Below are 27,318 nucleotides of genomic sequence, written 5' to 3'. Positions count from 1 at the left end.
CACTCTGCTATGTGACCTCAAATGAACCTCTCACTGTCTCAATTGTCTTCTTACCACAGGCTTATTAAGATGGCCACAAAATTGGCACTTTGCATTCAGCATCTTATTTAATTCTCAAGACAAGCCTGCAAGATAGATATTACCATCCCATTTTGTTTTTTATTTTTATTTTATTTATTTTATTTTATTTTTATTTTTGAGACGGAGTCTCGCTCTGTCACCAGGCTGGAGTGCAGTGGCGCGATCTTGGCTCACTCCAACCTCCGCCTCCTGGGTTCAAGCGATTCTCCTGCCTCAGCCTCCCAAGCAGCTGGGACTACAGGCACGTGCCACCACGCCCAGCTAAATTTTGTATTTTTTGTAGAGATGGGGTTTCACCATGTTGGCCAAGATGGTCTCAATCTCTTGACCTCGTGATCCACCCGCCTTGGTCTCCCAAAATGCTGAGATTACAGGAGTGAGCCACCGCGCCTGGCCTATTTTATTTTATTTTTCTTAGATACGAGGTCCTGCTATGTTGCTTAGGCTGGACTTGAACTCCTGGGCTTAAGCAGTTCCAGCTAAGCCGCCCAAGTAGCTAGGACTACAGGCGTTCACCACCATGCCCAGCTCACCATTCCATTTTAGAGCAAACAACTGAGGTTCAGGGAGATTAAGTAACTTTTCTCAGGCCACACAGCACACAAGAAGCAAGTGGTAGATCTGTGATTTAAGCCCAGATGTGACACCAAAGTTCATATGCTTTCAAGTATACCCAGGGTAAATTCTGTTTTGCTTTTTTTGTTTGTTTGTTTGTTTTTTGAGATGGAGTCTCACTCAGTCACTAGGCAGGAGTGCAGTGGTGCCATCTCGGCTCACTGCAACCTCCACCTCCCAGGTTCAAGCGATTCTCCTGCCTCAGCCTCCCTAGTAACTGGGACTACAGGTGCATGCCACCACGCCCAGCTAATTTTTGTATTTTTAGTGGAGACGGGGTTTCACCGTGTTGGCCAGGATGGTCTTGATCTCTTGCTTTTTTTTGTTTTTTGTTTTTTGTTTTTTTTTGAGACCGAGTCTCACTCTGTCACCCGGGCTGGAGTGCAGTGGCACAATCTTGGCTCAATTCAACCTCTATCTCCCAGGTTCAAGCCATTCTCCCACCTCAGCCTCCCGAGTAGCTGGGATTACAGGCGTGCGCCACTATGCCCAGCTAATTTTTGTATTTTTAGTAGAGATGGGGTTGCACCATGTTGGTTGGCCAGGATGGTCTCGATCTCTTGACCTCGTGATCTGCCTGCCTGGGCCTCCCAAAGTGCTGGGATTGCAGGCGTAAGCCACTGTGCCTGGCCCAGTCTTGATCTCTTGACCTCGTGATCCACTCACCTCAGCCTCCCAAAGTGCTGGGATTACAGGCGTGAAGATTCTAGTTTTATGGGGTCTAAAGCTTATGTAATCTGGGGAGCCATCTTTAAACAACAATACAGAGGCCGGGCATGGTGGCTCACACCTGTAATCCCAGCACTTTGAGGGGCCGAGGCGGGCAGATCACTTTAGGTCAGGAGTTTGAGACCAGCCTGGCCAACAGGGCAAAACCCCGTTTCTACTAAAAATACAAAAATTAGCTGGGCACCCTTGTGATCCCAGCTACTCAGGAGGCTGAGGCAGGAGAATCGCTTGAACCCAGGAGGTGGAGGTTGCAGTGAGCAGAGATCGCACCACTGCACTCCAGCCTGGGTGACAGAGTGAGACTCCATGTCAAAACAAACAAACAAACAAACACAAACCAATACAGAAACATTACAAAATCACAGATATAAAAGATACAAAAGTGAATATTTAGATTTTGAAATGAAATCACAACGTATTAGAAAAAAGAGCTGAAACATCAAGATCACAAACATCTCAAAATCCAGAAAGGTAACATACTATTTGTGTTAACTCTTTTTTTTTTTTCTTTTTTTTTTTTTTGAGACAGAGTCTTGCTCTGTCGCCCAGGCTGGAGTGCAGTGGCGCGATCTCAGCTCACTGCGAGCTCCACCTCCCGGGTTCATGCCATTCTCCTGCCTCAGCCTCCCGAGTAGCTGGGACTACAGGCGCCTGCCACTGCACCCGGCTAATTTTTTGTATTTTTAGTAGAGATGGGGTTTCACCGTGTTAGCCAAGATGGTCTCGATCTCCTGACCTCGTGATCCACCCGCCTCAGCCTCCCAGAGTGCTGGGATTACAGGCGTGAGCCACCGCGCCCGGCCTTGTGTTAACTCTTTGACACTCCTCTATAATACCTTTTTTTCCTATGTCTTTGTTGTTGTTGTTTGTTTTTTAGAGATGGAGTCTTGCTTTGTCACCCAGGCTGTAGTACCATGGTGTAATCATAGCTTGGACTTCTGGGCTCAACAATCCTCCTGCCTTAGCATCCCAAGTAACTGGGATTACAGGCCCGATTTTCCTAGGTTTTTTGGCTGCATCCTTCTTGGCTGCATCTTCATATCATAATAATTTTGTAATATTTTCCATAGAATTAAAAAAACCAGTATTCCTCTAGCATGATTGATTATAAACTTTTTCTATTATTGATAGTCCAGAAAAGCTTATTTCAGCTTCAGAAGTCATTACTGGTAATGTCATAAAGATATTAGGATTAGTGTCAAATTTGGGACATCAAAGTTTCTTCCATATATGAGCTGTGAGATTTTAGGGCATTTTTTTCCAGTGCACAGTGATTCATTGAATTGATGACACTTTATACCCCATTTGCTGTCAGCTAAATGTTATCTTCATTGATATCAGCATTTTGTGTCAAATCAGCAGGAAATTCTACTCTTTCCCCATACTGCTTCTCCTCTCCTACCACTTTAGTTGGAATGAAGATGGTTTACATTCAGAAAAGACTAATAATTAAACTCCCTTCTCATAAATGTCTGACCTTTTAAAGGGAATTCATTACAAAATCCTGGGTGCAAAAACATTTGAAGCATTTAGAATGATTTGGCCTACTCAAGGGAAGGCTGGAGAAGGCAAATAAATAACCACCTTGAAGGATGTGGACATTAGTGGCGGTTAGAACCACCAGGGTGTGTCTGAGACTTTGATTCTGGGGACTGGGGAAAGAATCATGCAGCTGCATAGTTAACAGGTTCTGCAAGTCACTTTGACGCACTAAAATTGATACAATGGATAAGAAAGTCTGTGAGTGAGAACAGCTAAAAATTGCCTCAGTGTGGACTCCAAGTGTGATCTTCACTACTCAAGGTGTGTCCCAGCAGCTGCTGCGGGAGATGGATAGAAATGCAGATTCCTGGGCTCTACCCGGAAGCGTTGAATTAGCATCTGCATTTACCAAAGTTCCAAATGATTCATGTGCAGGTTATTGTCTAAGAAGCCTGGACTAGCGACTTGAGAAGGAACTTGCTGATATGTCCTGGCCCAGCTCATTTTATAGATGAAGAAATCGAGGCTTAGTCACTTGCCCAGTGTCATAAGTGACAGAGGTAGGAATCAAATCCAGGGATATTTGATTCCAAAGCTTTCAGAGGGAATCAGTAAGTGCTTGTTGAATTACTTATTAATTTTTCATTCAAGCATTCATTAATATTATTATGTATTCATTGAAGAGACTTAGGGTAGGATGAAAATGTGGCTGTCTAGCCTTGGTGACTCTGCTGCCCTGGGAATAGGAAGGTGACACTTACTCCTCCGCCTTCCCCCTTTCAAAATGCCGTTCTCCATGACTCAGCAAAGGAACCATGGGTCTGAAACCAGAGATGAGACAAAGAAAACCTCAAAAATGTTTTGTTTTGTTTTTTTCCTAGAGGAATTTCCTTTCATGTCATTCATTCCTCTGCTAGGGAATCCAGGAAGCCTTCGACCTATGGTTAGCCGGCACTTAAAACAAGGCCTGACACAAAGCATGCTATATAACTATTGTTATATTATTATTAATTATGGAGCAGTTATTAATACCTAGAGACTTGGGTCAACTTGTGTTAAACTTCTCTTTCCATTTGTTCTAGTCTCACCCCAGAATTTGTGTGAATTCTCAATTATTCATGCTGTAGAGGGCTTAAGGGGTCAACTGCAAATGAGTGAATAAATTAATAAATCAAAAAGCTTGGGTTCCCCTCTAAAATGAGATTATTGTAATGGATGAAGAGGCATGACTCAGTAGATGGTTGATTTGGGAATAACCACATCCAGTCTAGAAGGGAGCTGACACTCAGAATTTCCAGCTATGGGATAGACAGACCTGCCTAACTGATAGACTGTGGTAAATTCTGTATGGAGATATACAGACAACAGAAGGAGAACATAATTCCTGGTTGGGTGGGGAGGGGAGGGTGTGCTTGTGGTTCTCAGCCCTGTATGTGTTTCGGAATCACCTGGAGATAAACATATAGAACCTGGGCTCCATGCCTAAGATTCTGATTTTCAGTTCTGGGAGTATAACAGGGCCATCAGAATTCTCTTTTTTTTGAGACAGGGTTTCACTGTCGCCCAGGCTAGAGTGTAGTGGTGGCAATTATGGCTCATTGCAGCCTCGACCTCCTGGGCTCCAGGGATCCTCCCACCTCAGCCTATAACTGGGACTACAGGCATGCATCACCATATCTGGCTGATTTTTTAGTTTTTGTGGAGCTCGGATATCTCTGTGTTGCCCAGAAGGTGGCCATCAGAATTAACAAGCTTACCAGGTGATCAGGACCTGAAGCCAAGCACTAAACATAATAATAACAGCACATACTATAAACTGGACATCTTAGGTATTTTCTCTTATTCTCATAACCATCCCTAAATGCAATTTATATTATCCCCATTTTACAGGCAGGAACACTGAGGTTTAAGTAATTTGGCCAAGGTCACACAGCACAGCCCATATTTTAATTAAGCTCTCAGTCTAAAGGCCTAAGTTATTTTGCCATATCCCATACAGCAGGAGGTCAGCCTGGAAGAATCTTCCCAGAAATTTAAATTAAGATAATTAACTCAGATGTAAACTGTAAAATCTGTACATAATGGGTCAGACAAAGATATGCAAGCGGATTTAAAGAGACACAAAGGCTCCGAGCTAGTGAAAGTTCGACCTTAACCCTACGGCATCGATTAACATATCAAAAGGAAGAATGTGTCCTTTGGGGTGGGAGGGCGCTTGGGCCAGTTAGTCTGATACTTTGTGAGCTGAGAGAGGGTTCCTGGCCCTGGCAGCATTGTGATCTGGTATTAACTCTTTCCCGTGGCTTCTGGTTTCTCCTGACCTTCCTGGCTGTTCTGTTTCCTTCCGTTTCTCCACCTACCCCTTAAATGTGGATGTTCCTTGCATTCCACTCTCCCCGTATTCCCAGGATGACTGCATCCACTTCGGGGCACAGCTGCCTGTGCTAAGGACTTCCAGAGGCGTGCACTCCTGAGGTCCTGACTCAAGGCATCAAGGCAATCCAGGGGAGTGGGAGAGGTGTTCTCAGACAGGACTGGAGTTCACATCCTAGCTGGGCGTCTTACTGGCTATGGGTCTTAGAAGCTACCTATTATTGCTGGGCGTGGTGGCTCACGCTTGTAATCCCAGCACTTTGGGAGGCCGGGGCAGGCGGATCACGAGGTCAGGAGTTCGAGACCAGCCTGACCAACATGGTGAAACCCCGTCTCTACTAAAAATACAAAAATTAGCCAGGCGTGATGGTGGGTGCTTGTAATCCCAGCTACTCGGGAGGCTGAGACAGGAGAATTGCTTGAACCCAGGAGGCGGAAGTTGCAGTGAGCTGAGATTGTGCCACTGCACGCCAGCCTGGGCAACTAAGAGCGAAACTCTGTCAAAAAAAAAAAAAGCAACGTGAAATAGAGAACATTTTCCCCAAATCTGTTCTTCCACTTGGATTCCTATCAGAGGAAATAGAAACACCTTCCATGAAATTGCCAGAACCAGAAATCCTAGAGTCATCCTGGACTATCCCTCCACTACCAACAAAGGGGGCACTGAGTTCCAGTGATTTCTGTCTCCTGCATTTCTTTTATTCTCACAAGCTGCCCTTGGAACTTCTCACTAGGTTCTTGCAAGAACCTCTTAACTGCTCTCTACTTACTGGTTCCCAAACCTTAATTGCTTAGCACTCAGGGTGTGGTTCAGATGAAACCCTGTAACAGCCCTCTGCTCCCTTTAGGGGACAAGTCCAGGTCTCTTGCAGACTCCTGCCACCCTGCTGTCATGCACCCAACCTGCTGGGTCTGCTGGCAGTGCTGAACCACATAGGCCAGATGCTCTCTCCTCACCTAGTTAGTTCCCACTCAGGATGCAGCTCAAGCAGCAGTAAGCAGCATCGCTGTCTTCCCTGGAAGAAGACTGTGTGCATGTGCACGCACACACATACACACTCACACACACACTCACACACATTCACACACACACTCACACACACATTCACACACAGACTCACACATTCACACATACACACAGACACACATTCACACACACACACAGACACATTCACACATGCACACAGACTCACACACACACACACATTCACACATACGCACACAGACACACACATTCACACACACATTCACACACACAGACTCACACACATTCACACATACTCACACACACACTCACACATACACACACTGGAGCAAGTGCTCCTCTCCTGAAGCTTCTGTCTTTCCAACAAGACTGGGAAACCCTTAACCCCCCAATACCTCTTGGGCATCTCTGGGTGCCTGGTATGTGGCATGCTCTCAGCAGGAGGCTCTTCTAATAAGGTTTAACATTTACGGAGCTTTACTGTGGGTCAAGCTCAGTTCAAAACATCTTCACAACTCTGTGGGGTGGGTATACTTTATTCATCCATTCTACTAATATTTATTGATTACTTCCCTCTGGCTAGGCCCTGGTCCAGGCTCTGGGGATATGGCAGGGTAAAGATGATGGACAGTGCTAGAGGTGGGGGGAAGAGTCCCTGTTTTATCTCAGAAGATCAGGAAAGGTGAAAATGGAGCAGAGACTTGAGGGAAGTGAGGAAAGGAGCTATGTGGAGATCTAGGGAAAGAGTGGTCCAAGCAGAGGGAACAGCCAGCTCAAAGGGGACTATTTGATGGTTTCTTCCTCCATTTGATGGAGTCCAGGTAAGTTATCCAGAGTCACAGACTAAGTGGCAGAGCTAGGTTTCAAACCCAGGTTCTGTAACTCTTGACTCATACCTCTTGAACCATGCCTCTTTACCATGTTTTGTGGGACACAGTAGCTGCCTTAGCAGGTGGTTCCACGTTCACCACCTCCCCCTCTGATTGGAGTTTGGCCTCCTGTGTCAAGGACAGCATGGCTGATTGCCTGCCTTGGTATCCAGCTTCACTTGTTGCCTCTGCTTTTCTGCTTTGTGTATTCATTTCTGTGGTCTGTATTAGAGACAGTGAGATTGTGTGTACTCTTCAGGCAGCTTCAATAAAGCACACTTTTCCTTATGTAAAGCTGAGACCCAGACCCTGAAATAGTGTGACTTGGCCAAGGCAAATTCCCCTTTACTAGTCAGCAATTAGGGTAGCCTCTGTGGGCAACCTGTGTGTCTCACATCACACCTTCCTTCAAGCTCCTTCAAGAGCTTCCTTCAAGCCACCTCTGGGGCTCTTTGCAGAGGTGATATTTGAGTTGGCCTTGAAGGACATGGAGCATTTCAAGAGGTGGAGATTGGGGAAGGATTTTAGGCAGAAAGAAGTGTGTGAGCTGAGCAAAAGCATCAATGCTGGGCCACTCAGGGACCTGGAGAGTAGATGCCTGTGTGTTGGGGAAGCAAAGATAAGACTGGACGGAGAATTTAGGTCATGTCATGGCAGCCTTTAAAAAAATTATTTTTGGCCAGGCATGGTGGCTCATGCCTGTAATCCCAGCACTTTGGGAGGCCGAGGCGGGCAGATCACGAGGTCAAGAGATTGAGACCATCCTGGCCAACATGGTGAAACCCCGTCTCTACTAAAAATACAAAAATTAGCTGGGCATATGGTGGCACGCGCCTGTAGTCCCAGCTACTTGGGAGGCTGAGACAGGAGAATCGCTTGAACCCGGGAGGTGGAGGTTGTGGTGAGCCAAGATTGCGCCATGGCGCTCCAGCCTGGACAACAGAGTAAGACTCCGTCTCAAAAAAAAAATTATTTTTTTGAGACAGGCTCTCACTCTTGTCACGCAGGCTGGCGGGCAGTAGCATGATCACAGCTCACTGCAACCTCAGCCTCCCAGGCTCAAGTAATCTTCCCACCTAAGCCTCCTCAGTAAATAGGACTACAGGTGCACACCACATTTAGGTAATTTTTAATTTTTTTGTAGAGACGGGGTCTTGCTAGGTTGTGCAGTCTGATCTCAAACTCCTGGCCTCAAGCGATCCTCCTGTCTTGGCCTTGCAAAGTGCTGGGATTACAGGTGTAAGCCACTGTGCCTAGTCTGGTTTTAAGGTTTTGGGGAGCAAAAGAAGCACATGTGCATTCCTGAAGTCTTTGAAAGACTGCTTGGGCAGCCAGGCGCAGTGGCTCATGCCTGTAATCCCAACACTTTGCGAGGCCGAGGCAGGTGGATCACCTGAGGTCAGGAGTTCAAGACCAGCCTGGTCAACATGGTGAAACCCTGTCTCTACTAAAAATACAAAAATTAGCCAGGGTGGTGGCACGCGCCTGTAATCCCAGCTACTGGGGAGGCTGAGGCAGAAGAATCGCTTGAACCTGGGAGGCGGAGGTTGCAGTGAGCCGATATCGTGCCACTACACTCCAGCCTGGGCGACTAGAGTGAAACTCCAACTCAAAAGAAAAAAAGAAAGACTGCTTGGGCAGTTGTGGGGAGCGCAGGTTAGAGATGGTAACTGGTGGAAGAGAGGCTATTGCAGGAGTCCAAGTATTAGATGGGAGCACCTGAGCACTGAGTGGAAGGACCAGATTCCAGAGACATTTTGGAAGTATTGATGACAGGTCCTGCTTACAGGTTGATGTGGAAACTGTAGGAGCAGGAGGAGCTGAGAAAGAATGATGTCAGCATTTTCAGCTTGGGTGACTCAGCAGATCACTGTGAACTGACACACAATACACAAGAGAAGGGACAGGGACAGGATTTGAGCATCTTGAGTTTGAGGTACCGGGTGTGACATCCAGGTGGGGATGTGGGCTGGGAGTTTGGGGTGGAGGGTAGAGCTGGAGCAATGTCAAAGCTGAGGCTGAAGGAATAGAGGAGGTGTATGAGCAGACAGGGACTTGGCTTATCTAGAGGGAGGCAATGAAGGAGCTGTGGAGGAGCAGTTCGGAAGGCTAACGTAAGCGAGGACTGTTAGTTGTTGTTGTTTTTGTTGTTGTTGTTTTTTGAGACAGAGTCTCACTCTGTCACCCAGGCTGGAGTGCAGTGGTGCTATCTCGGCTCACTGCAACCTCTGCCTCCTGGCTTCAAGCGATTCTCCCATCTAAGCCTCACGAGTAGCTGGGATTACAGGCGCCTGCCACCATGCCCAGCTAATTTTTGTATTTTTAGTAGAGATAAGGTTTCACCATGATGGCCAGGCTGGTCTCAAACTGCTGACCTTGTGATCCGCCTGCCTCACCCTCCCAAAGTGCTGGGATTACAGGTGTGAGACACCACGCTTTGTTGGCCATGCTGGTCTTGAACTCCTGACCTCAGATGATCCACCCACCTCGGCCTCCCAAAGTGCTGGGATTACAGGCGTGAGCCACCACGCTCGGCCACAAGGATTGTTTCGATGAAGGCATTGCTGGGATTGTTTGACAGGGCTCAGCATCCGATGTCCCCACATCTCATGGGGACAGCAGAGTTGACCTCCCCTGGATTGTTTGCTCAGAAACGAGGGTTGCTTCTGCTCAGCCTGTGCTTCTTTCCTTGGCCTTTGTGTGTACTGTCTTCTTCCCCTGCACATGACCAGCTTCCCTCTGCTGAGGGGAAAACTCCTGAAAGTGGAGATCCTGAGTTCTCCCCCATTATTTTCCAGGAAGCTTAGCCTAGAGCTGTGCCCTGTGAGGCACAGAACACTAGCAAGGGGATTGAATGACTGAACAGAATGGGTGGCAGTGGTGATCTTGGTCCCCTGCTTTGCTTGGACGTTGAGGCCACCCTTTCAAGGAGAACATCTTGTTTGAAGGAATGGGTATAATTTGCTCTCTGAATCTTGAGTTGCTTCAAGCTTACACCATCCATCCCTCTGTCCATCCATCCACTATGTACCAGATTTTTGCCAATGTAAATATCTACTAAAAGTTAAGCACTTTCAACATGGAGGTTGGGGGTCTCCTTGCACTTTTCATGCCCTCTGAGGTAGATAGTACTCCCCTATTTTGCAGATGAGGAATCAGATAATTTCCCCTGGTCACACACAAGTGGTAGAGGTGGGATTCACACCCAGGTTTGTCAACTTCAAAGCCCCCGTGCTCTCAGTCACTCGTGTTAGAGGCCTCCCTGGAGAGAAGATGACCATGTAATTTATTATTCAAACTGGAATCCTTTATAAAAAAGTTTTATTGAGTTATAATTTACATACCATAGCATTCACCTATCGAAAGTACAATCTTTTTAGTTTTTAGCATGCTTACAGAGCTATGCAGCTACTACCATAATCTAATTTTAGAACACTTTCATCCTCCCCAAAATAGACACTTGGGACCCATTAGCAGTCACTCTCCATTATCACCACCACCCAGTCACTGGCAACCATGAATCTGCTTTCTGTCTCTATAGATTTGCCTGTTCTGGATGTTCCAAATAAGTGGAATCATATTAATATGTGGTCTTTTGTACGTGGCTTCTTTCACTTTTACCGTGATGGTTTCAGGACTCATCTGTGTTGTAGCATGCATCAATACTGCACTCCTTTTTATGGCTAAATGATATTCCACTGTATGCATATGCCATGTTATTTCATTTATTCATATGTCCACAAATGTTGGGTTGTTTCCATTTTTTTTTTTTTTTGAGACGGAGTCTTGCTCTGTTGCCCAGGTTGGAGTGCAATGTCGCGATCTCAGCTCCCTGCAACCTCTGCCTCCTAGGTTCAAGCGATTCTCCTGCCTCAGCCTCCCAAGCAGCTGGGACTACAGGCACGTGCCACCATGCCCAGCTAATTTTTGTATTTTTAGTAGAGATGGGGTTTCACCATATTGACCAGGCTGATCTCGAGCTCCTGACCTCGTGGTCAGGCTCCCAAAGCGCTGGGACTACAGGTGTGAGCCACCGCGCCTGGCCTGATTTTTTTTTTTTTTTTGAAACGGAGTCTTGCTGTGTTGCCAGGCTGGAGTGCAGTGGCGCAATCTCGGCTCACTGCAACCTCTGACTCCCTGGTTTAAGTGATTCTCCTGCCTCAGCCCCCCTCCCGAGTAGCTGGGATTACAGGCACACACCACCACGCCCAGCTAATTTTTTGTATTTTTAGTAGAGACGGGGTTTCACCATGTTGGCCAGGATGGTCTCGATCTCCTGACCTTGTGATCTGCCCACCTCGGCTTCCCAAAGTGCCGGGATTACAGGCGTGAGCCACTGCGCCTGGCCTGGGTTGTTTCCATTTTTGGCCATTATGAATAATGACCCTCTGACATTTGTTTGTTTGGTTTTGTTTTGCTTTTTGTTTATTTTGAGATGGAGTTTTGCTCTTGTTGCCCAGGCTGGAGTGCAATGAGGCAATCTCGGCTCACCGCAACCTCCGCCTCCTGATTTCAAGCCATTCTCCTGCCTCAGCCTCCTGAATAGCTGGGATTACAGGTATGCGCTATCACTCCCAGCTAATTTCGTATTTTTAGTAGAGATGGGGTTTCTCCATGTTGGTCAGGCTGGTCTCGAACTCCTGACCTCAGGTGATCCACCAGCCTCGGCCTCCCAAAATGCTGGGATTACAGGCGTGAGCCACCACACCCGGCCGATCCTCTGACATTTGTATACAAGTTTTTGTGTGGATGTATGTTTTTATTTTTCATGGTGTATACCTAGAAGTGGAATTGCTAGGTTAGGTGGTAACTCTACTGAACATTTTGAGGAACTGCAGAACTGTTTTCTGAAGTAGTGATACCATTTTACATTTTTACCAGCAGTGTGTGAATGTTCTAGTTTCTCCACATTGTGACTAACACTTGTTTCCGAACTGAGACGCTTCTGAGAGTGAAAGGGTGCACCATTAAGAAATATGCCAATAAGACTGACATTAACTGGAACATATTCTTACCCTACCTACATACCAAAAAATTAGAAGATTCAATTCCTGATTTCAGGGAACTTTCTGGCCACATGATGAGTCAAAGCCCCAAACCCACATACTTGAGTCAATTAAATAATCAAGTAAAGGTAAATTATTAAGAAGGAAAGCAAAGCACATCTAAATTCCCCCAGGAGACTGTATTCTCTTTAAGAGAAAAGAACTGTTTTATTTGTCTTTGTATTGTTTGTGGCCCCAGGTATATCTTGTGTTTGATAGGGTCTCAATAAAGTTCTGTGGACCAAGTGAATGAATAATACAAATTCTACTGTACAGAATAGAATGACTCACCTAGCAGGGGTTTTCGAGTTTGGGGGAAGTATGGCTTTTTGCTAAAAATGTAAATATATATTTTTTGCTCCATGCTGTAACAACCCTAACGACAATTTAAAAATGAAAAAGTAGGCCAGGCATGGTGGCTCACACCTGTAATCCCAGCAATTCGGGAGGCCAAGGTGGGCGAATCACTTGGAATCAGGAGTTCAAGACCAGCCTGGCCAACATGGTGAAAACTCGTCTCTACTAAAAATACAGAAATTAGCTGGGCATGGTGGCGTGCAACTGTAGTCCTAGCTACTCAGGAGGCTGAGGCAGGGAATCACTTGAACCCAGGAGGTGGAGGTTGCAGTGAGCTGAGATTGCATCACTGGTCTGTCTGTCTTTCTGGGTGACAGAGAGATTCTGTCTCAAAAAAAAAAAAAAAAAAGATAAAGATAAAGTAAGGTAAAGCTTGGTGGCTCATACCTGTAATCCCAGCACTTTGGGAAGCCGAGGTAGGAGGATTGCTTGAGGCCAGGAGTTCGAGACCAGCTTGGACAACATATACTCACTCCATCTCTGCAAAAAATTTTAAAAAACAAAAATAAATAGAAATGAAAAAAGCAAATAACCTACAATGAGAGGAATCTGGAACTGTGAATGGCTGACAACAGGTTGGGAAAGACTATCCAAACAGGGGAATTGCCTGAGCAGAGAGGCAGGAATCAAAGCACACATCTTCATGCAGGGTACCTCTTCCAGCAGGTTAACCTTTGGAACTACAAAGATGTGGTGCCTACCCTCAGGAATTTCCATTCTTTTGGGAGAAAACAAGATTTATTCACAGGAAACAAGGAGAATACTTTACAACAACCATTAAGTGGATGTGTGCCCTTAAGCGTCATTGATCCTTCTGGCCCTAAATTTCTGTGATCTTTCAATTCCACACCCTGCGAGCTTCATGGAACAGATGGGCCAGGAGCTAGGCCTTAAGGGAAGAGGCTGGATTTGGAGAAAGGAGCAGGATGCCAGCGGTGGGTGATAAGGCCCAGAGGTGGGCTGGAGTGCTAGGGCTGAGATAAAATTGGTTAGGGCTGCTGGGGCCTCTTCTTGAAGGCAATTTTGAAAACCAGGCTGGTTGTCTTTTAAATTTAACCTGATAAGCAGGTCCTTGGACTGAAGATGAAAGGAGTGTCTGTGAGAGATTAATCAGATGGCCTTGGGCCATTGATTTGGATCTATCTGGAAGCAATGTGAAGATGAGGCTCTCTGGGAGGCTTTTGCAACAGTAATATAGGCCCAGCCTTTCAACGGAGGATTTGAAAACCCCTAGGAAAACTCCTTCTGCCAGTTGTTTGTGTGGAGTTAACTTTTCCTTTAGTAACTTAAACCATTGTTTTTTGTTTGTTTGTTTGTTTGTTTTGAGACGGAGTCTCATTCTGTTGCCCAGGCTGGAGTGCAGTGGTACGATCTTGGCTCACTGCAAGTTCCGCCTCCCGGGTTCATGCCATTCTCCTGCCTCAGCCTCCCCAGCAGCTGGGAATACAGGCGCCTGCCACCACACCCGGCTAATTTTTTTTTGTATTTTTAGTAGAGGCGGGGTTTCACTGTGTTAGCCAGGATGGTCTCGATCTCCCGACCTCGTGATCCGCCCGCCTCAGCCTCCCAAAGTGCTGGGATTACAGGCTTGAGCCACCGCGCCTGGCCACCATTGTTTTATATTACAACAATTAGGGCTATCTTATGGGCCGGAATCCAAGATGTATATAGGTTTCTAAGGCAGAATATTTAGACTTCAAATAAATTTCAGTTTTGCAGAGGGCAATGAGATTTAGATCATGCTATCAGATTCCTCAGAGAAATCCATTCTTCTTTGCTGTAAAGGGTTTAAAATCTGAGGACTAAAGAAAGATGGTGCCATACATAAACAGGGTGGGAATATGATGGCCTACCTTTAGAATGTTGAGGATCAGCCTTGCTTAGTACTAGGAAAATTCTGGCCAGGTTGGTAATGGAGGCGGAGCCAGCACCTCATGGTCTTTCCCAGCCCTTTCTAAAGGCCCTAGTTCTGCCCACTGAACTGGCATGTTTGGCACTTTCCTGGTTTATGTTTATTTATTTATTTTATTTTATTTTATTTTTGAGAAGGAGTCTCGCTCTGTCGCCCAGGCTGGAGTGCAGTGGCACAATCTTGGCTCACTGCAACCTCCGCCTCCCGGGTTCAAGTGATTCTCCTGCCTCAACTTCCCAAGTAGCTAGGATTACAGGGGCCCACCACCACACCCGGCTAATTTTTGTATTTTTAGTAGAGACAGGGTTTCACCATGTTGGCCAGGCTGGTCTTGAACTCCTGACTTTGTGATCCACCCACCTCGGCCTTCCAAAGTGCTGGGATTATAGGCGTGAGCCACCACGCCCGGCCCTACATTTAAATATATACATATTTAAAATTTTTATTCGATCAGCTTTCTCAAGTTGAATTTTTTATTTTCTTCTGAGATACGGTTTCGCTCTGCTGCCCAGATGCAATCACACCTCACTGCAGCCTTGACCTCCTAGGCATAAGCAATTTTCCTGCCTCAGCCCCCCATGTAGCTGGGACTGCAGGCATGTACCACCATACCTGGCTAATTTTTAATTAATTAATTTTTTTTGTAGAAACAGGGTCTTACTTTGTTGCCCCGGCTGGTTTCAAACTCCTGGCCTCAAGCAATCCTCCTGCCTCCTTAGTCTCCCAAAGTGCTGGGATTACAGTTTGGCTAATTTTTCTTTTTTTTTTTTTGGTAGAGATAGGGTCACCACGCCGGCTTGCCTGGTTTACTTTTAATGTGTCACCACTAAGATGTTTGCTGTGGGGTTTCAGTAGCTATCCTATGTAAGACTAGGGAAGTTCCCACTTATCCCTGCTTTGCCAAGAGTTTTTTCTTATCAATGGATGTTGACTTTTATCAAACACTTTTTTGGTATCTGTTGATGTAGTCATATGATTTTCCCTCTTTAATCTGTTAGTGTGATCAATTATATTGGTTTTTTTTCAAAATAATAAACTAACCATGCACTTTGGTATACAGTCAACTTAATCACAACATATTACCCTTTTTACATATTGGCTGGAATCAGTTTGCTAATATTTTGCTTAGGATTTTGCATCCATGTTCATAAGTGTAATTTTTTTTCACATATTGTTCTTGTTGGGTTTTGGAATCATTATATTAAAAATGATTTGAAGTGAACCTCTCTTTATATTCTCTGAAAACATTTGTGTAAGATTGAATTTACTTCTTTCTTGAATAGGAGAATGCTGCCTGTTTGCTATTGAAGGTTGCCCCATCAGGTGGGTGTTAGTAGAGAAAGTAGAGATAGTAAAGATATTTAACTTGAGGGGTAAACATAGCTTAAACAATAAGGAAAATTTTATATATTTCACACATCACAAAAAGTCCAGAGGTAGGTGGTTCAGGATTGGTTAATTCAGCAGCTTAATAACATCATCAGGGAGGAAAATTCATTCCAGTCATTCTCAGGTGCCAGCTCCTTCTTTCATTATTGCAAGATGGCTGCAGCTGCTCCAGGCATCACAGCACAGTGGTTAAGCATGTTGATTCTACATGCCAAACCTGGCTCCAAAGCCCATCACTGTAGGACAATTGAGTAAATTGCTTAACCTCTCTGTAAAATGGGATAATAATACTTTAATTCAGAAGTTTGATATTATGTGGATTAAATGAATGAGGCTAGGCACGATGGCACACATCTGTAATCCTAGCACTTTGGGAGGTGGAAGCAGAAGGATCACTGGAGGCCAGGAGTTCAAGACCAGCCTGGGCAACACAGTAAAGCCCCCTCCATCTCTAAACAAAAATTTTTTTTTTTTTTTTTTTTTTGAGACAGAGTCTTGCTCTGTCACCCAGGCTGGAGTGCCATGGCGCTATTCTCTGCTCACCGTAACCTCCGCCTCCAGGGTTCAAGTAATTCTCCTGCCTCAGCCTCCCGAGTGGCTGGGATTACAGGTGCACGCCACAACACCCGGCTAAATTTTTGTATTTTTAGTAGAGATGGGGTTTCACCATGTTGGCCAGGCTGGTCTGAACTCCTGACCTCATGATTCGCCTGTCTCAGCCTCCCAAAGTGCTGGGATTACAGGTATGAGCCACCACACCTTTTTTTTTTTTTTTTTTTAAGGCAGAATCTTGCTCTGTACCCCAGGTTGGAGTGCAGCGGTGCAATCTCAGCTTACCACAACCTCCGCCTCCCAGGTTCAAGTGATTCTCCTGCCTCAGCCTCTGGAGTAGCTGGGACTATAGGTGCACACCACCACACTGGGCTAATTTTTGTATTTTTAGTGGAGATGGGGTTTTGCCATGTTGGCCAGGCTGGTCTCAAACTCCTGGCCTCAAGTGATCCACCAGCCTTGGCCTCCCAAAGTGCTGGGATTAAAGGCGTGAGCCACTGCCCCCGGCCAACAAAAATTTTTTTTAAATGAGTTTTTTTTTTTCAAACTCTTAAAATAGTGCCTGGCACATAGTAAGTATTCAATAATGTGCGCATGTCTTCCTCCATTCTCACACAAAGCAGGAAAGAAGCTGTTTTCCTCCCGTGCCTCACTGATGGAAGTCCTTTAGCTGACTCACCTCCACATTTGATTGGTCAGAATTACAGCAAGTGCCCATTCCTAAACCACTTGTGGAATTACCGTGATTTGGTTTGGAGTAACTTGGATTCAACCTCCAAGACCAGGGAGTCCCTGACCTCCCCTGAAACACAAGACCACCGGATAGCTCAACAAAACCTGGGTTCTGTTCACAACAGAGAGGCTGGAGTGGTGAAGATGGGAGGGGTCTGTTGGGTCACACAAGGAAGGGCAAAATGGGAATCCCCATTCTTACTGGTTCTCCATGAGATTCCTTGGGCACTGAAATAATTACCCCTTGGATTTACCTACTACTGCAGTTTACTTAGTGCTTTTTAACTCATGCATTATCTCATCCAGTCCTAGAGCCACCCTCTAAGTAGTCTTGTTATCCCCCTTTGACAGGCTGAGAAAAGCTCCCAGAGTCAAGGCACTTGCCCAGTTGTGTATATATAGTTGGGACAGAGCCAGGTCCTGGGACTCAAGTCGAAGTCTTCAGACTCAATGTTTTGCACCTTTTTTTTTTTTTTTGAGAGGGAGTCTCACTCTGTCACCCAGGCTGGAGTGCAGTGGCGCGATCTCGGCTCACTGCAACCTCCGCCTCCTGGGTTCAAGCAATTCTCCTGCCTCAGCCTCCCAAGTAGCTGGGATTACAGCCATCACACCCGGCGAATTTTTGTATTTTTAGTAGAGACGGGGTTTCACCATATTGGCCAGGCTGGTCTTAAACTCCCGACCTCAGGTGATCTGCCTGGCTCGGCCTCCCAAAGTGCTGGGATTACAGGCATAAGCCACAGCACCCCCTGTTTTGCAGTTTTATTTGTCTTCCATCAATTCCCAATGCCTGTCATTGGCCACCCTGACAACTGCCACATCCTTGTGCCCCTTCTGCTATTGTCTATGTAATATTATATTAACAATTATTCATTAAGAAGAAACTTGATGAAATCCCACGTTTCATGTCACACACACACACACACACACTCACACTCACTACTTTAAAATGAGCACAGTGTATTTATTTGGGCTTAGAACGTGGGCTCTGGCATTTGATTGCCTTGGTTGGAGTCCCAGCTCTGCCACTGTAGCACATGCAGTTGGTCTCCACCCAGGTGTCCATGGCACTTACCATTCGAGAGTGCACCAGCCTCACTTCCAAGTGCTGGCACTGTCACTTTGCTTGAGGGCTTCTTCTGACTATCAGAGTCCATCGCGCCCTCCCACAAAAAGGCTGGAAGTACTGGGGAATTAATTCCACTCCTCCTCCATCCCCAAGCAGCCCTCATACAATGGCTGTTGGGAATTGGTAGACAAATCTCCCTGCTCCCTCACGCCTCAGGTACAATAGCTGTCAAGCACGCACTTTTGATTGTCTCCCAGTTCCAAGGCAGGACTGAGCTCCATTTGTCCACCATGGTTAACAATAACGCAGTCTTCACTGGCCTCTGTCCCTTCCCTGCTCATTTCTCCACCCGCTTTAGCTGCTTCATGGAATCGCCTCTCAGGTAAATTATTTCACTTGAATCCTTGTCTCAAGGTCTGCTTCTGGGAAGCCCAAATTGAGACAGACTTTTGCTAGCTGTATGGCTGGCACTGGGTGTTGCCTAACCCCTTTGTATCTCTCTTTTTCCTGTCTGTAATGGAAGGAGGATAATAGCACCTCTACCTCACAGTACAGGTGTGGTACAGCTCTCAGTGCCTGGCTAGGAGAAAGCACTTAACAAGTGGGATCTAGGCTGGGCGTGGTGGCTCATGCCTGTAATCCCAGCACGTTGGGAGGCCGAGGCGGGTGGATCACCTGAGGTCAGGAGTTCAAGACCAGCCTGGCCAACATGGTGAAACCGCGTCTCTACTAAAAATACAAAAAAAATTAGCTGAGTGTGGTGGCGAGCACCTGTAATCCCCGCTACTTAGGAGGCTGAGGCAGGAGAATTGCTAGAACCCGGGAGGCAGAGGTTGCAGTAAGCTGAGATCACACCACTGCACTCCAGCCTGGGCAACAGAGCGAGACTCTGTCTCAGAAAATAAAAAAAATAAAAAATAAGTGGGATCTATTATTACTACCTAATAGTATTATTACTATTATTGCTCTGGTGTGCTATCAGGGGTGTTGTGCCACATTGGGGACATACTACTCCTGACCCCCCACCTAAACTTTCTTTGGATGCCCTCTTCTTCCTGCTTCTCTCTTCTTACTCCCACTTAATCTTTTTTTTTTTTTTTTTTTTGTCTGTCACCCAGGCTGGAGTGCAGTGGCACAATCTCAGCTCACTGCAAGCTCTGCCTCCCGGGTTCACGCCATTCTCCTGCCTCAGCCTCCCGAGTAGCTGGGACTACAGGCGCCTGCTACCATGCCCGGCTAATTTTTTGTATATTTAGTACAGACGGGGTTTCACCATATTGGCCAGGTTGGTCTCGATCTCTTGACTTCGTGATCCACCCACCTCGGCCTCCCAAAGTGCTGGGATTACAGGCGTGAGCCACCGCGCCCGGCCTGGTGTTTTTCTTATATCCAGTTTGTTTTATTCATTAACTCAAAAAAGATTTATTGAGCCAGACGTGGTAGTGCATGCCTATAGTCCCAGCTACTTGGGAAGCTGAGGTGGGAAGACCACTTGAGCCTGGGAGATAGAGGCTGCAGTGAGTCGTTATCATGCCACTGCTTCCAGCCTGGGTGACAGAGTGAGACCCTGTCTCAAAAAAACAAACAAACAAAAAACTTACTGAACATCTACTATGAACTGGATACATCCTGTTTTGGTGGTGTGGTGTGGGAGTAGACAAGCTGTAAACAGAATATGCAAGCAAAGTATATGCTATACTAGTGATCAGTGGTAAGCAGAAAAATAAAGCAGGGAAAGAGCATAAGAAGTGTCAGGGCTGGGGAGCTGGCATTAAAAATTTAGGTAGGATGGCCAGGAAAGGCTGTAAGAGGAATGCAACTTTTGGACTTCCTGAAGGAAGTGAGGGAGTGGGCCATGTGGATATCCGGAGGCAGAACATTCCAGGCAGATGGAACAGCACGTGCAAAGAGAACATGTATGCCTGGTGTGTTCCATGAACCGTGTGGCCAGAGCAGAGTGAGGGAGAGTAGTGGGAAATGGGGTGGGAGTATAGATGCTGCAGGGTCTTTGGCAGTCACTCCAAATGAAATGGGGAGCCTCTGAGAGTGATGGGTTGAGACTAGACTGGAGGGCCAAGGGTGGGTCAGGGAGACCCGGCAGGAGGCTACTACTGTAATCCAGGTAAGAGATGATGCAACTCGGACCGGTGGGTAGCAGTGGAAATCGAGAAAAGAAGGGGATTGGAGACGTATTTTTGATGTAGAATCAACCAGAAGTGGGTCGCAGGTTGGATGTGGGGGACCAGTAAGGTCAAGGAAGAACTGAGTTTGGACAGAGGAAGTAACAGAGGAGGAAAAAAAGAGTAGATTTTGGAAATATTTTGAAATTATTAATAGCTCCTCTGTGATCTGCTGATCAGAGTGTGGGGATTGTGTGGGATTTGAGAAAGAGGAGTCAGGAATGACACCAAGTGTTTGGCCTGAGCCATTGGAAGGATGGAGTTGCCATTTTCTGAGATGAGCCTGTAGGAAGAGCAGGTTTTTTGGGGAAAGATTAGGATATCAGTTTTGGAGAAGGTGAGTTTAACTGGCCTATTGGACATCCTTGTGGTGTTGCCAAGAAGGCAGCCTCCAGTATAAAATGGAAACTAAGAACAGGTCAGTTCACACCAGCTCTGATTTGGTAGTGCTGCCTAAAGTGCTGTGTCGGGATTTTAAATGCCCATCCATGCTGTTTCTTTTCTTTCTTTTTTTTTTTTTTTTTGAGACGGAGTCTTGCTCTGTTGCCCAGGCTGGAGTGCAGTGGCGCGATCTCAGCTCACTGCAACCTCTACCTCGTGGGTTCAAGCGATTCTCCTTCGTCAGCCTCCTGAGTAGCTGGGATTACAGGCATGCGCCACCATGCCCAGCTAATTTTTTTTGTATTTTTAGTAGAGATGGGGTTTCACCATGTTGGTTAGGCTGGTCTTGATCTCCTGACCTCGTGATCTGCCCGCCTCGGCCTCCCAAAGTGCTGGGATTACAGGTGTGAGCCACTGCACCCAGCCAATTTTTGTATTTTTAGTAGAGATGGGGTTTTGCCATGTTGGCCAGGCTGGTCTTGAACTCCTGACTTCAGGTGATCCGCCCACCTCGGCCTCCCAAAGTGCTGGGATTACAGGTGTGAGCCACCGCGCCCAGCCGAAGAGTGCTCAATTTTTACTGATAGGAATGGACAAGCAAAGAGTTTTAAAGATTAATGTGAAATATTGTACAAATATTACAGATGCTCATAATAGTGACCTGGAATACTGTAAGCACCGAGATAGCTCCTTGATTCTCAAAGAAAAAAACTAAATTATATGCAGTTTGGTTTAATGCTTTTTTTTTTTTTTTTTTTTTTTAGACAGATCTCTGTTGCCCAGGGTGGAGTGCAGTAGTGCGATCTGGGCTCACTGCAATCTCCATCTCCCAGGCTCAAACAATTCTCCTGCCTCAGCCTCCTGAGTAGCTGGGACTACAGGCGTGCGCCACTGCGTTCGGCTAATTTTTATATTTTTTTTTGGTAGAGATGGGGTTTTACTGTGTTGGCCAGGCGGTCTCAAACTCCTGGCCTCAAGTGATCTGCCTGCCCCTGCCTCCCAACGTGCTAGGATTACAGGTGTGAGCCACCGTGCCCGGCCAACTTTGTGCTTTTAAGTCCCGCAATCACAACTAACTTTTTAAAAAAGGGTTCACCACGTGCCAGCCACTCTTCTATGTATTTTAAACAAATCAACCCATTTCTTCCTCACAACCACTCTGTGGGGGGGTACTACTGTTATCACCATTTTTAGAAAAGGAAACTGAGGCACAGAGAGGTGGTTTAACTTAGCCAAATTCACACAGTGAGGGAGTGGAGTGGCAGAGGGGTGTGGCTCCAGGCCCTGGAGGGTCCTCTCCATACGCTAGACCATGCGTTTACCGTTAGAAGCCAGGTCTTCAGGATTTGCTAGAGATGCAATTCTAGGAGTAGGGCTCTTGCTGCTCAAACTTTTGCTTTTCTTAGAGGGGTTATGGATGCATGTTCATAACAGAAAGGGTACTCCTTGAGAAAGGGAATAATAATAATCATTTCAGAAACTACTATCTCTGAATGCTTGCTTTGTGCCAGGCACAGGTAAGACATTTTCTGCTCGTTTAGTTTTCAGAACATCATTATAGGGCTATTATATTATCCCCACTGGATAAAAGAGGAAGCAGAGAGGTTCCAGTAATTCTCTCAAAGTCATAAGCTGTGGAGCCAGGATTGAACTGAAAGCAGTCTCTGACTCCAGAACCCTGTTTAGCACCCCTGTTCTCAGCCCCATGGCTCGCTTGGCTCTCCCCAGCATCTCAATGGGTCTGAAGGTAACTAAGCCATGGCATGTGGACTGTGGGGTGATGGGCCTCACCCATCACCTTGTTCAGCCTCTCACTTCTCAGATGCGGACTTTTTTTTTTGGAGACAGAGTTTCGCTCTTGTTGCCCTGGCTGGAGTGCAATGGCACGATCTCGGCTCACTGCAGCCTCTGGCTCCAGGGTTCAAGTGATTCTCCTGCTCAGCCTCCAGAGTAGCTGGAATTACAGGCATCCACCACCACACCCGGCTAATTTTTTGTATTTTTAGTAGAGACAAGGTTTTACCATGTTGGCCAGGCTGGTCTCGAACTCCTGACTTCAGGTGATCCACCCGTCTTGGCATCCCAAAGTGCTGGGATTACAGGCGTGAGCCACCGTGCCTGGCCCAGATGGGGGTATTTTGATGATGAAGAGGAAGAGAAAGAAAATGTATCTTTCCTCCTTGGGGTTTCTTATTTGGCCTGTGACATTCCATTCCCACCCCTCCTCCAATTTGCCATTTTATTGACTTTTTCTAACTGGATGTACCTGGGTAGAAACTCCTCATACTATTGGCCCTGGTCATTGCTTTGTCTTTAGTTTTCCTTTTAGAAAAACAAAAACAAGAAAAACAAGAGGAGCCTCTATTTCTTTGAGGTGGAGGTAACTGGTGAACTTGTGCTGGTCCTACATTGAGCTCACCTGCCTCCCCAGTGGCCAGTCCTTGGCCCTGAAAGTCAGGGATGATCTAGCTCTAGGCATGGCTGTTCCATCCAGGGGTGAGGCAGAAGTATCTCTCCTAAAGTCCTGCTCACCAGGAGCTCCCGTCCCCATACTGCAGGTTCACATCCAGCTTTCAGGACTAGTCAGTCTATGTGGCCCTCCCTCAATTAATAAATCAGCAACTAATTGGCCAGGTGCGGTGGTTTGTGCCTGTAATCCCAGCACTTTAGGAGGCTGAGGCAGGCAGATCACTTGAGGTCAGGAGTTCGAGACCAGCCTGGCCAACATGGTGAAATCCCGTCTCTACTGAAAATACAAGAATTAGCCGGGCATGGTGGTATGCACCCGTAATCCCAGCTACTCAGGAAGCTGAGGCAGGAGAATCACTTGAAACCGGGAGGCAGAGGTTGCAGTAAGCTGCACTCCAGCCTGGTGACAAGAGCAAAACTTTGTGTCAAAAAAACAAAGAAACAAAACCAAAAAACAAAGAAAAACACAAAAAACCCTTCTATTTGTTAAAAAAAAAAAAAAAAATCCGTGAACCAAAAATTAGTAAAAACAATGAACTAAAATTTTGTTTTTGCAAAATGTATGATAACAAAATGTTAAGGAAGGTCATGTGCCGTTATGGTTCACTGCAGCCTTGAACTCCTGGGCTCAAGCGATCCTCCTGCATCGGTCTCCCTAGTAGCTGGGACTACAGGCTTGTGCCACCGCACCCAGCTTATCTTTTTTTTTTTTTTTTTGTAGAGATAGGAGTCTTGCTTTGTTGTCCAGGCTGGTCTTCAACTCCTGGCTTCCAGTGATCCTCCTGCCTCAGCCTCCCAAAGTGCTGGGCTGATGGGACATTTTTATACATAGTGCCATGTTACTATAAATGAGAAGTTTTAAAAATACTGATTTTAAAAATTAATTTATGTCAAGAATTTTTATAACCAAAGTTAAAAAACCAAACAAAAAATATGAAAAGGGTTAATATCTTTGAGAGGTGATGAGAACTTATAAGTCAATAAGAGAAAACAAACATCCCTATAAATGAATAAGCTAAGGACATGAATGGGTAATGTATATAAGAAATGTAAATGTCTAGTAATATGCCAAAATAGATTTATTATTACTAATAAGCCACTTTCACTCTCTAGTTGGCAGAGTTGTTTTGAAAAATAGATATGTAATGATGGTGGAGAAGATTGGTTTAACTATTCAGCAGGAAAATTTGGCAATTAGAAGTGTATCAAAAGCCTTAGAATGTTTCATAACCTTAGATTGGGAAATTCCACTTCTAGAAATTAATTCACTTCTAGAAATAATCATGAGTGTGCACAAAGATATTACCACAAAAATATTTTACAGTATTATGTCTAATAGAGAAGAACTAGAAATAATTTAAATTTCCACCAATACAGGTTTGCCAAAATACATTTTGTACATTCACCTAATGGTATACTATGTCCCTATTACAAATTATGTCCTAGAATATTTAATAGCATGGAAAAGTGTTAACAGTATTTTTTTAATGAAAAAAGCTTACAAAACAGTTTGTGATGATTCCATTTAAAATGTGTGTTTATTCATAGAACAAAGATTAGAAAAATAAACATTGATATATTAAAGGGTTATTTCATGGCAAATTGCAAATGATTATTTCCTTTTTTTGTGGCTTATTTGTATTTTTGAAGTTTTCTACAATGTAAAAGAATATTTTATGATATGAAAACTACAATACAATTTATAATATAAGAAAGAATAATTCGGCCGGGAACGGTGGCTCACGCCTGTAATCCCAGCACTTTTGGAGGCCGAGACCGGCGGATCACGAGGTCAGGGGTTCAAGACTAGCCTGGCCAACATAGTGAAAACCCATCTCTACGAAAAATACAAAAATTAGTCAGGCATGGTGGTGCGTGCCTGTAGTCCCAGCTACTCGGGAATTGCTTGAACCCGGGAGGTGGAGGTTGCAGTGAGCCCAGATCGCACCACTGCACTCCGGCTTGAGCAACAGAGTGAGACTTCGTCTCAAAAAAAAAAAAAAAAAAAAAAAAAAAGAATAATTAACAGAAAATGGTTAGACACTTCCTTAGTGTCTCCTAAGTCAGGAGGACCCCAGCAGGGCAGGGATCCTCATGGCCTCATCCCATTTGGAGCATTATTGGAGGTCTTTTTCGGCCTCTTCGTCAAGTGGAATCCAGCTTCTGGTAAAACTACAAAGTAACCAAAAGTTTGGGAGGTGGAAGAAATGCAACCGGTAGATCTCACAGAGTCTGTGCAAGAAACTGATTCAATGAGAATCTAGTTTCTTTGTCCACAGTTTCTCCAAACAGAAACTAAGGCCGACTTTAGGGGCTTGTCCAAACCTAGGCAAGCAACTTAACAAGGTGAGGCCATGACTCCATGGCCTTTCCGTTCTGTTATATGCTGACTTAGACTAAAGCTCTCATACTTTAAAGTGCACAGAATTCTAGTTAAAATGCAGATTCTGATTCAGGTTAGGGGTGGACCTGAGAGTCTGCATTTCTAACCAGCTCCCAGGCGATGACCACGCACGGGACAGGTCTGGGATCACAGTTTAACTAGCAATGGTGTAGAACACAGAATCTGCAGCAAGAAGGCCAGCTTCCCAATCCTAGCGCTGCCACGGACCAACTGAATGACAGTTGCCTCGGTTTCCGAGTTTTCGTGAAGATGTAGTGAGTCATTACATCGTGAGGCTTTCGAGCAGCGTTCACTAAGAACTAGCTCTGACATTATTTATCGCATTCCTTAGAGCAAGCAGCCGGTGAAGTAGGGTTTGACGAATGAATAAGTGAATGAATGACCTTTGGAGAAAAATTCTTTCCTGGGTGACTAGAGTCCGAGAAGCAAAATGGGAGGGCCCGTGGATGGGTAGGAGGCCCACCTCCTAGAAAGTTCTCTGCACCCGGTGGTCCAGAGTGCGTGGAGTGCCCGGAAGCCGGCCGGCTTGCGCTCAGCGGCCCAATGGGGCCGCGGGAGGGAGGGGAGAGCGCTCAGCCAACCCTTTCCGTCCGGGGCGCCGCAGCCCCGCCCCTCGGAGCGTTGCGACGTCCGAGCATTCCACGGTTGCTACATCGTCGCGAGGGGCGGGGCGCCTGTCAGGGAAGCGGCGCGCGCGCGGGCGGCGGGCGGGCTGGGGATCCGCCGCGCAGTGCCAGCGCCAGCGCCAGACCCGCGCCCCGCGCTCTCCGGCCCGTCGCCTGCCTTGGGACTCGCGAGCCCGCACTCCCGCCCTGCCTGTTCGCTGCCCGAGTATGGAGCTGCTGTGTTGCGAAGGCACCCGGCACGCGCCCCGGGCCGGGCCGGACCCGCGGCTGCTGGGGGACCAGCGTGTCCTGCAGAGCCTGCTCCGCCTGGAGGAGCGCTACGTACCCCGCGCCTCCTACTTCCAGTGCGTGCAGCGGGAGATCAAGCCGCACATGCGGAAGATGCTGGCTTACTGGATGCTGGAGGTACCGCCCGGACGCGTCCCCCTCCCCCACCGCTCCCGGGTCTGGACACACCGGGGCCGCCCTGTCGGGACATCCCGGTCCCCACAGCAATCTGCAGGATGCTCCGAGGCTAAGACTCCCGGGGCCTGGCCTTTCACTAGGGCGCCCACGCCAGCTGCCTCCCTTGCTTTCCCGAGCCCTAATCGGCTCCTCCCGACAGTGACTGCCAGTCACTTGGCACCCTAACTGTGCCTCTCTTCGGGCCGAGAAAACGGGACCAAGGACACTCTCTCCCCTTCGGCTTCTCACAGCGTCTCCCGCTTCCCTCCGCCTCCCGGCCTTCTCCGGAGAGCGCGCCTGGAAAACCCTGGGCTCGGCCGCCCCCGCCCGGGAGCCGGTTCCTGTGTCTTTCGCGGGGTTCTGGCGGGGAAGGCGATGGGGGTGGCGCGCGCCCTGTTCCGGCCGACAGGGAAATGAAAAGTGCGGGAGGCAGCGGCAGGAGCCTCCTCCCTTCCCCTCGGGTGTGTGCAGTGGTGGCGGTGATGGGGGTGAGGTCCCAGCTCTCTGGCTACCATGGGTGACCCTTGCGTCCCACTTCCCCTCGCTGTGGGGGAGGGGAGTCTCCGTTTGGAATCCTCCGTGAGCAAGGGCTCCTTGGCTTTACCACCCCCCCGTCAAGGGGAG

General features: G+C 46.7%; 1 protein-coding gene across 6 annotated transcripts in view; it reads left to right on the top strand.

The window, feature by feature from the left end:
• Positions 1-27,318, top strand: part of CCND3 (cyclin D3) — a 111,673-nt gene that overhangs the window by 78,512 nt on the left and 5,843 nt on the right. For 2 of the 6 annotated variants that reach the window (XM_034962090.4, XM_063604893.1), the window contains exon 1: positions 26,266-26,655. The exons of 2 other annotated variants lie outside the window; for them this stretch is intronic. In XM_034962090.4, coding sequence (XP_034817981.1) covers positions 26,458-26,655 — 198 coding nt within the window. In that variant the 5' untranslated portion in view covers positions 26,266-26,457. Of the gene's footprint in view, positions 1-25,936; positions 26,656-26,945; positions 27,156-27,318 lie in introns of those variants that run through there. 2 more of the 6 variants (XM_063604894.1, XM_003833304.5) reach the window with 2 other exon arrangements.

This window comes from Pan paniscus, chromosome 5, assembly GCF_029289425.2.
Source record: "Pan paniscus chromosome 5, NHGRI_mPanPan1-v2.0_pri, whole genome shotgun sequence".
Taxonomy (NCBI): domain Eukaryota; kingdom Metazoa; phylum Chordata; class Mammalia; order Primates; family Hominidae; genus Pan; species Pan paniscus.
This window is presented reverse-complemented; position numbering and strand designations above follow the sequence as displayed.